Genomic DNA, 14,834 nt, shown 5'->3' on the forward strand with positions numbered 1-14,834 from the left:
CCCCAGGCTCTGGGTGAGCAGCTCCTGCGGGTTGCCCCCTCCCCAGGAGCAGGAAGGGGGTGTCTGGGTGCATGTGCCTTGGGCAGTGCCAACGCTGTGCCAAGCAGAGCCACACCGCTGCCCAAGCGACAGCAGTGGTGGCGCCTGCCTTCTAGTCATTTCAGTAAAACGCTATTAGCAAGCAAAATAATAATAAATAAAAGAACCATTTTATTGCCTTCAGTGCTAGGAACACAGAGAATAGAACTACATGGGATGAGAGATGCTCGCCACCACAGGAGCCCACGGGTGCTGGCTGAGGATGCGGTGCCGCAGCAGCCCCCCCAGCCCCCAGCAACCCTCTTTCCAACGTGCTGGGCCGTGCCAAACTCAGCCACCACCGCCAGGTCCCTTCCACGGCTCCCTGACAGCAAATGCCCCCTCCAGAGCAGCCAGCTGCCCCTACCCAGGGCGGCGGGGGAGCTGCGTGCCTCTGGCTGGGGCACCGCTGGGGTTTTTATTTTTGACTATTGTGTGAGCTGGCCCACAGTCAGGTGGGGCCGGGGCCAGGAAAACGAACTGGTGGAAGGAGCGCAGCCAAACCCCTCGCCGAGCCCGGCTGCTTCCCAGCAGTGCAAGCACCGAGGGGACGGGGGGCCTGTGCAGCTTGCGCTGACTACGTGGCAAAGGGCAAAGCTTTTCCATAGTGTTGCAAGGCACATACTTTACAGGGGTGTATTGCTCCTCACCCTCCTCCTTGCCTCCCCCAAGCTGTTCGTCTTGCTGCAGGATCAACCTTTATTTCCTAACAGCCACACACACAAATAATAATAATAATAATAACATTAATTAAAAAAACCCACATCAGCCAGTCAGCGGTTCAGACAATGAAGGAAAGGCAGTTGGCTGGCAAACTGAAGCCCATCATCTTCTGTGCTAACTGCAAAGGGGGAAAAAAATAATAATGTAACATGCTGAAGCCATTACGAAAGGCCAATGCTCTGCTGGCGTCTCATCCCAGCTGAGCACCACAGTGCACTGTGCTCTGGAGCCTTTCGGCCCAGCTCCGGCTCAGGGCTTGGCCGACAAGCTTGGGACCAGTTAACAGAGCTCTGCAGCGGGCTTGGGAATGGCAGCAGTCGACTGCAGTGAGAGCCGTGGCTCGTAGCTCAGTGTTTGGGGGCAAACGGCACGGCACGCTCCGCTGCTTCGTGATGGGTGGCTGTCAGTGCTAGCAAGGAAGAGAAGGGGTGTGCGGGTGTGAGTCTGAGTGTGCGTGTGTGTCTGTGCCTCAGTAGGAAGGTGCCGTGGCTGTGTCCCACTGACCTGAAGCAGCTTTTCTGCCCCAGCAGGGCCAGCGCTGCTCTGTAGGCCTTTAGTGAAAAGCATCACCAAAAGAAAAAAAACAACCAAACAAAAATCAGAGGGGGAAAAAAATTAAAAAATAAAAAAAAACCCTACCCCCCCTCCCCCGGCAGTACAATCTTTAGAAATGCACGTGCTACACTAAATCACCACCCCTGGGTCAAGCCCCAGCCTTCTGCCACGTGGCCATGCGTGTGTGTGTGTGTGTGTGTGTACATGCAGGCAGGGATTTGGGCAGGCGTGTAGGGCAGAGGAGGAGCGGGGCTCCACTGTGGCAGAGGAGGGATGCTCCCACTCCTGGGGTTCAGGGCCAGGACTGGGGTGGCAGGGCTGGTGTGGGGTGCAGGGCTGCGGCTCACCCTGCACCTGCAGCTGGGAGCTGGACACGGCTTCCTCCTGCTGCCCGGAGCGCGCTGAGGCGGGGTGGGGGCCTGATCTTGAGCTTGGGCCTCTGCAGCCGTGTTTCTGAGCAGGACCCCAGTGCTCCGCACCCCACCTCAGGAGGTGCTTTAACAGGGACCAAAAAAAAAACCCAAAACCCCACAACTTTGGACGGTGCCTAAGTAGCAAGGACGGCCTGTGTTCCCCCGTCGCTGATGCCGGTACCAGGATGCAGCAGCGTGCCTCACCCCCAGGCATCACCCGCTGCACGGGTCTGTCAGCAAGGGGCCAGCTCAGCCGTATAATCCCTGGGCAGGATGCGGCCCTTGGGTAGGGTCAGGCACAGGAACGGGCTAAGCAGGGTCTGCCCTTGCTGCGCTGATGAGCCGGGAGCCCCAGGGACCTGCCAGCGAAGGGGCTCAGTCTGGCAGCAGGACCTGCTGCATGCCGGGTGCAGGGCCCGCAGGAGCTACTGCAGGGATTTGACAATAGCCCTCAGGGCATGGGGCATCTCTGGGACAGAGGGCGAAGCGCTGTAGAAGGTGCCAGTGTGATTTCTGCGCTGCTCTCGGAGGTATGGAGGGACAGATGAACTTTTGATGTGGAGGATCCTGGTGTCCATCACTTCACAGTCGATCTGCATCATCACCTCATAGTCCTGCCCGTTGATCACATTCTCTGCAAAAGAGAAAAAAAGATTAAAAAAAAGAAAAAGAGTTAGCCCCGCAAGCTAGTGACCCAACAGTACCAAAAGCAGAGCTTTCTGGACCTTTTTTTCATCTGGAGCAGGAGGTGGAGCGGGAGGACCCCCTTCCTTTTTGCAGCTCCACACGTGGAGCTCCATCTCACGCAGCACAGCCCCAGCCTGCTCGTGACACCCCAAAGAGCCCAGGCCACACTTAGCATGTGCAGTCACACCTAGACATTAACGTAAGTCTTTTCCCCTTCTTCATCTGCACATAATTACCAATGGAGTTTGAATTGTACTACATTTATTACCGAACTGTTCGCGTGATTGAGGTGATTGACTGAAGATAGGGCTTATTTGAGCAAGCTGAATGTTTCACTTTCTTTTCACTGGTTTAAGAATACCATAACCCTCTTGACACTGAGGATCTAGAGGAATTTATTCACCAGATTATTAGCAACAAAAGTTAAAATGTGATCTCTCAAAAGAACTAACTGTGCCCCATTACCACGCTGACCTGGCTGTTGTACTTGCATGATGTTGTAGTGACACCGGACAAGGCCATTACCCTGAGAGACCTCTAGACACGGGGAGACCCAGGCCAGCACAAGGGACCCCGGCGCAAGGGCATGCCGGGCTGCACCACCCCGGCGCGGCCCCAGGCTGGGCACGTCTGCTGCAGCAGAAGCTCCTGGGCTTACAGGCGGAGGCTGTGCACATGGCCAGCATCTGCTGCCTGGATTTGAAGGTGGGAGACTATTCCCTGCATAGACAGTGTGTCCAGGAATGCGAGCGCCGAGATCGGATTTCCAGGCACGACCAATCCTTGCCTTTCAGAGTCAGAAACGCTGACTGCCATCGGCAGGGTTTTCTTTCTGTGCTGAGGAGGATGGAAGATCACCTAATGGAAAGCGTATGGATTGGAGGAATGCAATATACATTACTAATTTTTACTGTTTTCCTGGATTAATTCTGACTCTGGATGACAGCTGACAACTGTGGCTGGACCCTCTTGTACCCCACGCCACCTGTAGAAGCCATTAGTCAAATACGTCTGGTATAGCAATGAAAAGCAGGAGCAAACCCTTGCTAAGGGGGCTGAGGGCCTGCAAGGGAAATCAAAGCTCCCACCTGCAGAAATGAAATGGAAAAAGCTCCGTATGTGCCACTGACCGACCGAGGCCAGGAGCAGCTGTGCATGTCTCTGTGCCACTGACCCAAACACCTCGACCCTCTGGCTGTGGTGCTGCTGCTAAAGCCCTGCCAGGGTCCCCCAGCTGGGACCCTCTTTGAGGCCATCCCTCCAGGTCAGCCCTTCTTTCATCCTTTGGAAGTGCTCTTGGTTCCCACCCGGCAGGCTCAGGACCCGACAGCGGAGCGGGCTGGGCTGGTGGTGCTGCTCAGGACGGAGGGCTGCACAGGGCAGCTGGGGGCACAAGGAGAAGCTGGCGGGTAAGAGCCTGGCTTTTGGGCTGGAGGGAGCAAACAGGGACAGACAGGCTCCCTGTGACACAGCAAACTGAAAACGCAGCTCCTCAGCTCTCACGTTGCAAAGACGACAGCTTGACCAGACCCCGGCTATGTAAGAAAATGGGCTTGAAAGCCACAAGTGGGTGAGGTGGGATGGGACAGCGGCCAGGGCCAGGAAAGCCTCTCGGTAAGGCAGGCAGACTTCCCCGTGTCTGCCCGCAGCAGCCAGCACAGCGGGCTGTCATGAGGTTCCCTGGCATTGCGCAACACGGAGGAGAAGAGCAATCCCAAAGAGCAGCCTATGAGAGGGAGGGAGCTGCACGGCGTGGGTGGCAGCAGGGAGCATGGGAACCAGATCAGCCCATCTCGGCCAGCTGGGATCTGGCTTCTCCCAGTGCTGACACAGGCTCCCCCCACGACTCAGTGGACCATGATGAAGTAAGCCACAGCTCTGCTATCCTGCGCAAGAGGTTCTGTGTCTTCTGAGGCCACTACGGCTGAGACAGCTGCGAGGAACTGCGCTCACAACGAGCCTCTCTGGCCAGCAGGCATGGAGGGGACTCACCCCCCCAACTCAGACATTTGCAAAGTGCCTGAATCCTGCCCTGCGTCTGTGAATTAGCCCAGGAGTGACAGTCAGGTTTGAAGACAGGTATCTGATTCTTCCCTCTTTTGGGTTGAAGGTATTGCCGATGAAGAACTGCTGCAGGGAGCCTCTGCAAAGGGTCTTGTCTCACAGGGATGAGGACAGTAGTGGGAACGGCTCAGTTCCCACTACAGACATTTCTAGCAGCCTTTCTCATCGCCATTAGCACCAAACTGACTTAGAAGAGGAGGCAGGATTTTCTGAAAAGACAGCAGTTACTGCTTGGTGATGCTGCTGGGTGCCTCGACCAGCTGCATTGAAAGGAGCAGTCGGAAAGCCATGCCAGCCCCCGGCTAGCTGGCCACCATTGGAGAGCCCTGCCTGGCCCACCCCAGCCCAGAGGGCTGATGCTCTGTGTAAGCCCACGTGATGCTCTCAGCAAAACAACAGGCAAACGTGACCTGAACGCAGCCAGCACAATCCGATGTTTGGAAAGACTAGCTCACTGTCAAAGGGGCAGGCATTGCAAAAATGATTCCACATGGCTCTGTCCTGAGCTCGATGCCATTAAACTGCTTCATGATCTGGATGAGGAATAGAGAACATACTTGTAAGATTTCTGGAAGATGCTAAACTGGAGAGGTTTCAACCACCATGGAGTACTGGATTAGACCGCAGTTTCGATAAAAGAGAGAAGCTGTCCAAAATCTTCAGGATGCATTTCAACCAAGGCCAGAGCAAAGTACAAGGCTCAGGAGAACTGGAAAACATGAGTACAAAATGGAGCTGGGCAGAAGCGCTGCAGAAAAAGCTTGAGGACTGCAGAGGATCACTGTGGATAAGCCAACAGCACAATGGGACTAGAAACGATCAGCTCGATTTCAAGAGAAACAGATTTATCTTTGACCAACTTTCTAATGATGCCGAAATACAAACCTTGGATGAAGCTACCTTGGGAGACCGGAGGATCTCCACGACTGGCAGTTTTTAAGGAAAGGCTGGATGACCACCTGTCAGACAAGACCTGGGGTACCTGTCCCTTGCTCCGCACAGGCATAGGCACTTGCAGGCACTCGCGGTCCTTCTGGCCCTGCCGTTCTGTGAGCTGCAGGTGCCTGTTCACGACTGGAGCCCCTTAGGGCAGACTGCAATCAATCATTGCGGAGCCTAGCTCCATAAAGAAGCCAATATACGTCAAGAGAGCTGTGATGACTGTCTGATGCATCTGCTCTTTCCTTGCGACAAAGACGTGGCAGTGCAACTTGGGCAAAGCCCTTTCAGTGAGATTTGAGCTGATATTTGCCACAGGGTAGGGACGCACACTGCCCGTGCCCACGGTTCAGACGGCAGTGAGAACTGTGCCACGTTTCTTTGATGGCTATGTAGCCGGACATGTGCAGCTGCGCTATTCCTACTCCCTTGTCAGCAAGTGGGCAATATCAGGCGTAGAGTTGTGGGTTCTCCATGGGACCCCATGGTCTGACCTCATCCACAGAACAGGCCAACAATTTTGCCTGGTGATTCCTGCATTAATCCTTTAGAAACAGCCCAGTCAGGCTTTCTTTCCTTCCCCTTCCATGGGGCCATCCAGCAGTACCAACGTCTGGGAGACACCAGTGGAGCACAAGGTGGGTTTTCCAGAGAGACCCTGACGATGGTTGAGCTCACCAGTTGCATGTGGCTGATCTCTGGAGGGGTCAGCGCACGTAACCAGTGCTTTCTCTCAGCGCTCGGGTCAGCGTGTACTGCGCTGCCTGAGCCCACACCCCTCACACCTCACAGGGAGGCAAATGCAGGCAGGGGTGTCTGTGAAGGCAGGCCTGACAGCCCAAAGTTACGGCCCACTGTTGCTGCTCGTTTGCTGGCTAGAAGGTCATCACTACCAACGTGAATTACACAGGGATGCGTAACAGCCCACGGCAACACCAACACTGAAGTATTTCTAAAGTTTATTGTGTTGAATTACCTATGACTGATGTTTTGCGGGATTACATAAGTGAAAACACAGGAACAGATCTCCTGCAGAGGTGTCTGGATTTATAAACAGATTTCTTGCTCCTCTTTGAAGTGCAGAACATACAGCCTCAGGCTTCAGCAGCTATCCTTCCCAGGCCAAAAGGCTGTGTTGCAGTTAATTATTTGTTAACAGGTTTAAAAGCTGTGCTTCAGATGATACACTATTTCAAATTAACAGCAAAGGTAATTGTGCCAAGCGTTGCTGCTTTCTGACTGCACCTTCTCAAAGAGGCTCACCGGCTCTCACGGGCTGTACCAAACTCTCAGCACAAGGCTGGTCTATGGAACAGAAGTCTAATTCCCCAGTGCTGCTCTCTAGGGTTTATGGCAGCTCCTCTTAAAAACAAACATATTGCAAGATCCAGCTGGTGAAAGCTGAAGTCTGCAGTCCAAACCAAAAATGTTTAGCAAATAAGGCTGAGGGTAGTAACTACTGTTCTAAATTACCAAAGATGATGGAAGATTGTCTTCATATTTGAAGCGCTACATTTTCAAAACTGGCTTATTAGAAAGACCATAAAAGCAAAGTCTTCCTTCTCCCTTTAGCAGTACTGACACGTGTCAATCAGTTGAATGTTCAAATGTCCATCATTGAGATCAGGCATTTACTTCTATAAGAGATGCTGTCTTAGAGAAAGGCAGAAGACAGGACTTGAGAACCAGGCAATGAAAATCTTAAGAGTCTGTTCTGCAATAAATCAGAACAAATGGTAGAATCATCGAATCACAGAACAGTTTCGGTTGGAAGAGACCTCCAAGATCATGGAGTCCAACCTTTGTCCTAGCTCTACCAACACCACCAAATCACGTCCATAAGTACAACATCTACCCGTCTCTTAAAACACCTCCAGGGATGGTGACTCCACCACCTCCCTGGGCAGGCTGTTCCAATGTCTGACAACCCTTTCAGTCAAGAAATTCTTCCTAATATCCCAAATCCTCAGACTCTTCTCTAAGGCCCCAATTGCCTATGCAGTAGATAACCCACGTACCTACTGGCTGGTTTCTTAGTAGGTGACTCGTAAAAGTGGTCAGAACCTGCATGGCTCTACTCCCACTGTGCTCACTGAATACACAGTTAAGCTAGTGTCAACCACGCAGATCTGGACTACGTGTCCTCACTTCTTCTGGTAAGATACAGGAAGGGAAATTACTTGTCCCATCTTTATTTTAAGTACCTGTCTTTGTCAATAAGGCTAGAGAATCATCCCCTTCTCGTGGCCAAGAGCATAGAGTGAATTTCCTATCCATGGAACTAGTTCAGTTGATGTCAAAGTAGGTGCCACGGAATTCTCTCTGTGTAAGGTGATACAAAACCACCAACTCTTTTAAAACCATCTTTGCTGTACAGCTACTCATGCCCTTTATACTTTCCACATTTCCTTCTAACGAGAAAGTTCGCTTTGCCACACTGGATTCCAAAGAAAGTCTGTGTCAGAGTTCATTTACACTCGGAGCCCTTTCTGCAGCCCCATCTATCACAGCAGCCGGAACCGAGGCAGCTTTCAAAGAGCCACCAGATGTGTTCCAGCACCTGGCTGCTTTGTGCTAGCTGCACCACGCTGACGACGCTGAAGTTTGGTTTAAAGAATGATTTAGCACCAAATTTATATTGGAACCTGCCCTGGCCCAAAACAGAGCTAACGTTTAGGGCAGCACAGGGTTCGGAAAGCGCAAGTGCAAGAAGACGAGGGCACCAGCTGCACGCAGCTCTGGGGCGGGCCTGTTGAAGGGCTGCAGCTGTCCCCAGTCATAATTCAGGGGGCTTCCTCCGCACTGTCACTTCTGCGATCTTCCATCTCATCTCCGCTGAGCAGCCCTGACTGTCCTACCAGCACATCTGGACAACGTTTCCATCTGAAGCGTTGGTATACACTACCAAATAAGTATATAAATGAAACAGTGTTACTGTAACAGCTACACGGACTAAAAATATACTCACTGCCACAACGCAGCACGGCTCCTAAAACATTTACAGATTTGCTTGTTAGACAGGCTATTTGAGACAAGGGAGAAAGTTACATCGCGACACAAATAACTTCTCTTTTTAAAAGTAAATTCCCACTTGGAACTATTTCCAAACAAACCAGTTGCAATGGCCTCACCTTGGCGGACTCAGCCGTCCTCAGTGTCTGACACAGGTTAAGTGAGATCCTGGGCATTTCAGCGCTCCAGGTTTCCCAGCACCTCTCAAACAGCGAGGCAGGCTGCTGGGTCTGTATGTGCACAGGAACAGGGGCCATGGTCAGAAACACCGGGTCCACGTAATCAAAGTCACTTTGACCTGCCACGAGCTGACAGCAAGGAGACAGGCTCTCTCCCCATGTCTGAGCTGTTGGAGCGCTGGTGCCAGGGGCTATCCAAGGGGGATACATACAGGCATGAGGGGTAAGCAAGAAAACTGGAGGAAGCAAGCTCACTGTGGCCTCCTAAGTAAACAACGGAGCCACAGGAGAGATTTGCACTGGCTGTGGATCAGGAGCACAACATGCCCTTAGCTTACACTACTACGTGACTTTTGGAAAAGGCCAGTGCCGGTGGACAACGCGGTCAGCGGCACATCTGTGCCAGATGGTGCTTTGCACTACCCTGGGAGGTCTCAGAGAGAGGAAGGGAAGTTGGCTCTTCCCAGGGATCATTTCCCACCTGATCTCCCACCTCCCCTTCCAATCTTCTTTCATGCTGCACAGACACTTCCCTCTAAGAGAAAGAGCATGAGCTACAGAGGAGAGGGTCCAGTGTGGAGCTACTGTGATTGCTCTTACTGTTTTGGAGAGGCAGCCAATGCCCATCTCAAGAAGAGAAGATCAGAATCACCAGTGTTGACCCTCCCAGGCACATCATTCCAAGCTCCCTCAGGTAGAGTATTTCTCAGAAATACTGAGACATTTTTGACAGCACTGGCTGTGCATATGCGTGTTGTTGGCAGGGTATCATTGCTGCAGGATGGCCACATTTGAAACCTAACCAGCTGTGGCAATGCTAATGACAAGGGAAAAAAAAAAAAAAAAAAGAAAAGAAAACAAAGACAAGGGGCAAAGCAGTGTTGCTGTACAGAAAACTCTCTTGGGAGTGAAGGAAAGAGGCTGGAGAAAGAGCAACTCTGTTAGGCAGAACCATCCCATGCCTGCGTGGGAGGCACAAAAAGTATAAACAAACTCCCCACACAGCCTGCAGATCCAGACATACCCACTTACAAGACAAATAACTGTACACAGGAGAGTGGCCTAGAAAGGCATTCCAGTAAAGGCTTCTTTCAAGAACAAGGGCTGGCGGGCTTGTCCCAGGACAGCACATAGGGGACTGCTCCCTCTGAGTGCAGCAGGGAGGGACTGGGAGGCATGGGCACGGTCCCTTTGATCCCTGCCATGGGCCTAGCATCCTACAGATGCTGTTAGAGCTGGAAAAGCTTTCTGGCCCAATGCTACCTTTGGTTTTAAACGTCAGCAAGCGCCTCCTTTTCTCGCTGTGCTGGCGGACTGGCCGCTCTCCTTTTCTAGCTTTGGTACTGCCTACGGACAGCCGTTCTGTACAGGCAGGAGAGCAAAGTCCTGGCAGCAAAGTCCCATCCAACCTGTACTTCTGCCTCTAACAGTGACCAGTAGCACAAGCAAAAGTCAGAGCAAGAATGTACTTTTGGTGACACGTGAAATCATAAATAACTGCTGCCTAGCTACCTCATCTACACCATTTGTGGTCCTTCAGATTCTGTTATAACCCTTCCCTCAGCCACCCCTACCTTGCTGTGATAGGGAAACTGTTACACTTAATGTTCATTCCTGTTGCTTTTTGCCTGCATCTCTCATTGGTTTATACCTATATATAAACATCCATGACCAAAAATGTATAGTATTGAAGTTGGGGATTCAGCAGGGCTGTAAAGATGGTTCATGTTTTGTTTTCTACTCTCTCTCCAATAAATTATAGCGCACTTCTTCCTCGGCTAAGCCAACACTTCAGGGAAGGATGCGTAGCGGCTCCTCTGAGAAGTAACAGCTTGGTTAGAACCTGCCATTGTGTATTTGGCCAGGAACATTTTTCCCCCGTGAACTCTTTTCCATTTTTTTCACATCAAGTTTCACCAGCTGAACAGTTTCACTCCCTCACAAGATCTTCCAAGCCTGTGCCTGGAGATGCATGGGCATCTCCCCAGCACAGACCTGTGTGGGAGTCTACTGGTAACATCCCCTTCATTGCAAAATGTGACCATCTGCTTCCACCTTTTAAAGAGATACTAATCCACAAGTGAGCCTTCCCTCCCATCTCACAAAAGCTTGCTTTCTTTTCGCAGTCTCTGATGAACTACCCTTTCAAAGCTTTTTGAACACTCAGGTACGTTATCGTGCTGAAGAGACCACCCTTATCCTCACACTCGCTATCCCTCTGAGGCTTCCGATGGAGCACTAAGGTAGGACTTTCCTCTGCAGAAGCTGTGTTATCTCTTCCCAATCTATCATATGTACCAGGGCATGCCCAGCTCTCATAGATTCATCCAGCCTGTGCAAAAGTGAGACTAAATTTTTTACAGTTCCTGAGGTAATTTTAAAAAAGTTTGCCTTATTTGTCACTTGCCTTTCTTATGATATTTACATAGCCTCAGTGGTTAACACCAGCACAAGAACTTTTTGCTCCTCCCTTCAACAGTGCTGACTTCAACTTTAAGTGCTCTTTTACACCTTGGTCCTCTACAGGCATTAGAGATTCCCTGGCAGGCTTCCTCTGAAAAATGTTTTTATTACTTTTTTATGCCTCAGGCATGCTGTTCCTCAATATCTTTTTCTGGCTTGACTTCTTATGGTTTGACATTTAGTCTGCCAGAAATTGTCCTCTTTTTTCTATTCCCTCATTTGGCTACAATGTCTATTGTTTAAAAGATATCTTCTTACTTCTATGAACTGACTTTAATGTGTTACTTAAGCCCACTGGATTTTTTAGGGTCCTTTTAAAGACTTTTGCACTGAGCTTTTAATCTTTAATCAATCTTCATAACATTTGCCAGCATTTTACCCTACTGGATTTTCTTTTAATATGTTTCCCTATTCTTACTTAGCCCTTACCTTTGAACTGTAGTATGTACTTCCATTTTCATTTGTTGGCACTTACTGATAAAATTAATTTAATTATTTGACTTCATTATTTTTTCAAGAGGCAACATGACTTTTTCATTGACACGAACCTTCTCTATCACCCAGCATCATTTGTATCCTAGTGTTGAAGTGTCTCACTGATTTAAGAGTGAAGGCTGGTGAGAGTCTGTATTCACTTACAGTTGAAATGTCTTTATAGGTTGGATGGTATCCAAAGAGTGAGCTGCATTTTCCACCTGTCTCACTCGGATACATAAAATTACCTCATTTATTTAGATATTGTGATCAGCTCTTGCTTGTAGAAGACTATTTTTAACATCATCTCTGTGAAGCTTCTGCCTGTGTGGGGTGAGCACCTTCCTCCTGAGCTTCTCTGATTCAATGCATTTGCCAGTTAATAAAAAAAAAAAAATCATACACATATGCTGCAGATTGCCTATCTGAATGCAGCACGCTAATAAAAGTGAGACGTCCGTTTCAAAGGTTTCAGCCTCCCAGCTAAAGCAACAGGAGGTTTACAGCTTTAACGTACGAGTCCTGCTCTGAAAAAGGTGCCTCCCTTCTCACAGTGAGGGGCAGCTCGTGCTGACAATCATTTCTTCATCCACATTCACCCAGAAGGCATTTGTGCTGTACAGGGATATGCCATGCTCTCTTCAGCTGGGGCTATGACAGAATAAGACAGGACGGATGTAGATGATTTCCAATGAAGTGGTGGATGACTAAAACTGTTCTTCAGATCTGTTTTTCAAACGCTTTCCTACAGCAACCCTGCTACAAAGGATCAAGCCCAGAGGATGCTCAGGAAGAGGTAAGGTGGACTGTCTGAAGAGGGTGAGGAAAGCTGCAGTGTGGAGGACAGACCTGGGATAGAAGGCGGCAAAGGCCTCCCAGCCCGGCTGGTGGCAGTCTCCTTAGAGATTGCAATCCCAATGCTGAAAAAGACCATCTTGGACCGCTGGGTTTTTACTAATCTCTAGGTTTACTCCAGTGATGTTCTCAAGACAGAATTCATAAACGTGAACCTCCTCTACCAGCTCTGTTTTTATGTTTTTACAGGGTGAGCTCATTATGGATAATTATGTTTCAGATATGTTTCACTGCAGAAATAAAGAGCTACCAGAGTTGGCCCATGTATCACAAACATAAAACTGCGTTTGCCACCCATAATTTAACACTAAGAGGAATTATGTAATCTTGAATTTACAACATTTGAAAATGCATTACGGCAGATCAGCTGGGCTCGAGGCTAGGATTACGATGTGCTGCACAAACACAGTTCAACGTCGCTGAGATGGCGATGGTAATCTCACAGATCAGGGTAAAAATTTTCTCTTTGCTTTGCAGTACAGCTCTCGGCACCGCGCTCGCTGTGAAGCCTGGTGGGAGAGCACACCTACACAGCAGCAAGAGCATCCAGGGTTAATGAACATCTAGAAGATAGGGTCTCTGCAGCGAGACGCCCACGCGTTCAGTTCTAAACCAAATTTGGCTCCTTCTGCAGCTCCATACTGGTATCCATGCTGGCAGCTGATGTCATGGTTGGTTTTTTTCTTCTACTTTGTGGATTTTATAGAAGTATGTCTTTTCTATGGAAAAAACAATCCGGTGTAACAAGTCGACACTGGCATTGGAAATACTAAGTATGAAGTCAAATTAATTTATGACTCATTCTCTACCCCCTTCATGAACAGTGTGTTCCCAAGAAAATGCCATCTGTAGCATTTATCCCATCTATACAGGGAAGACCAGTCACACTGGGGCTTGGCTTGCTCTATCACACAAAACCCAAGAGATATTCTTTTTTGTATTAATGAAGGGGCAGAAAAGGCACAGAAGATCCTCTGAAATCATCTTCCTGTTCTTTTGAATACATAAAAATTGGTTACTCATTTAGCAATTTAGGTAAACAGCTTGTTATGAAAAGTCATTGGGGAATAAGCCTTTATGATTTCATTTCTTGATCGTTTCCTGTCTAACTAAATAAACATGAACTCAAGTGACACAGATTCCATTACTTTTGTGCACAGATTCTTGAATGATTTCTTTCATATTTTTTTGAATAATTTAATCTCCTTCCTGTCAAAGACAACATACATTAACAGGCAATGGCTGGGGAGAACACAGTCTCTCAAAGACAACAAAATCTGTTGAAAACTTCTATTTAAGGCTGAATCTAGGCAATGACCAATTCTGACATTCAAGGAAACATAGAAAAGTTTTGGGGAGGGTATTCTGTTTTGATAAACTGCTTTTACATCACTTTGAAAGGAGAACAGGAGTGAGAATAGCAGCATCTCACAATATGACTAAAATCTGTCATTTAAATTCATTGATAAAATACGTTCTGCCGTGATTTCAATCCTGACCTCTACAGCACAGCTTTACATGAGCACGAGATCTGAAGTACACCTATGACATTAGCAAACCATCCTAATTACAGCAGAACCACAGTAACTTGACAGGCCGCTTGTCCGTGACTGCACACAGGAGATAGCAGCCTCTCCCCGTTTCTCAGTCCAGGCTCAGTTATCAGCTGTTGCAGTGAGGTCTAACCGAGAGCTAACCATGGCTCTGATTTTTCCCTGGTCAGGCCTCACCAAACTACTTTTATTCCTCAACTGGTAGCTCAAGAAGCAGCACGGTGGCATTTTCAAAACGGCCTGTAGACTTACAGCATGGAGACATTCTCAGATGTATTTTCCTACATCCTTGTTTAGAGGTCTTGATGCTTTGAAGGATTCTCAAGGGACCTTCTTAAAAACCTTAGCAGCCACCCTTCTTTCATCTCACAGATAGGTCGTCATCCTACCTACACAACTTCCAGAGCCTTCTCCTCATACACAATAGCTTGTAAGGCTGTGCTGACTTCTCAGCACTTTCTGCTAAATCCAGATGTAAAAGCAGAAACAATGGGGTAGTATTTCTACAGATCATGCTTGTATAGCCAAGAGATGTGTCCTCTGTACATACTAGAGTGGCATTGCTTCTCAGTCTGGGGCCAAGGACAGCAGCTGTGAGATGGAGCCACAGGGACTAAGATGTGGCTTCTAAGCACAAAGAGAAGAGTGAACCAACAACAGCTAGAGATAGCTGGGGCCATTAGCCTCCTGGAAACTGCTCTGAAGGTATTCAAAGTGAGAGAGGCTACCCAAAATATTAAACAGCAACCTTCAGGCAAGTCAGCTGCCATTAAGTGGTATGTATTGTTTTAGACCTTCCTCATTCAATGACTGACTGGGAATTCTGCTTCTTGCTCTGA

The 14,834-nt window shown here is 49.0% G+C and overlaps 1 protein-coding gene across 4 annotated transcripts in view; it reads right to left on the reverse strand.

Moving 5' to 3' along the window:
* Positions 1-187: 187 nt before the first annotated feature.
* The window catches only part of ATF6 (activating transcription factor 6), an 81,293-nt gene continuing 66,646 nt past the window's right edge, over positions 188-14,834 (reverse strand). For 3 of the 4 annotated variants that reach the window (XM_086462548.1, XM_086462550.1, XM_086462549.1), the window contains one exon: positions 188-2,403. In XM_086462548.1, coding sequence (XP_086318674.1) covers positions 2,195-2,403 — 209 coding nt within the window. In that variant the 3' untranslated portion in view covers positions 188-2,194. Of the gene's footprint in view, positions 2,404-13,043; positions 13,162-14,834 lie in introns of those variants that run through there. The other variant, XM_086462551.1, reaches the window with a different exon arrangement.

Source organism: Leptosomus discolor, chromosome 3 (genome assembly GCF_034619465.1).
Source record: "Leptosomus discolor isolate bLepDis1 chromosome 3, bLepDis1.hap2, whole genome shotgun sequence".
NCBI lineage: Eukaryota > Metazoa > Chordata > Aves > Leptosomiformes > Leptosomidae > Leptosomus > Leptosomus discolor.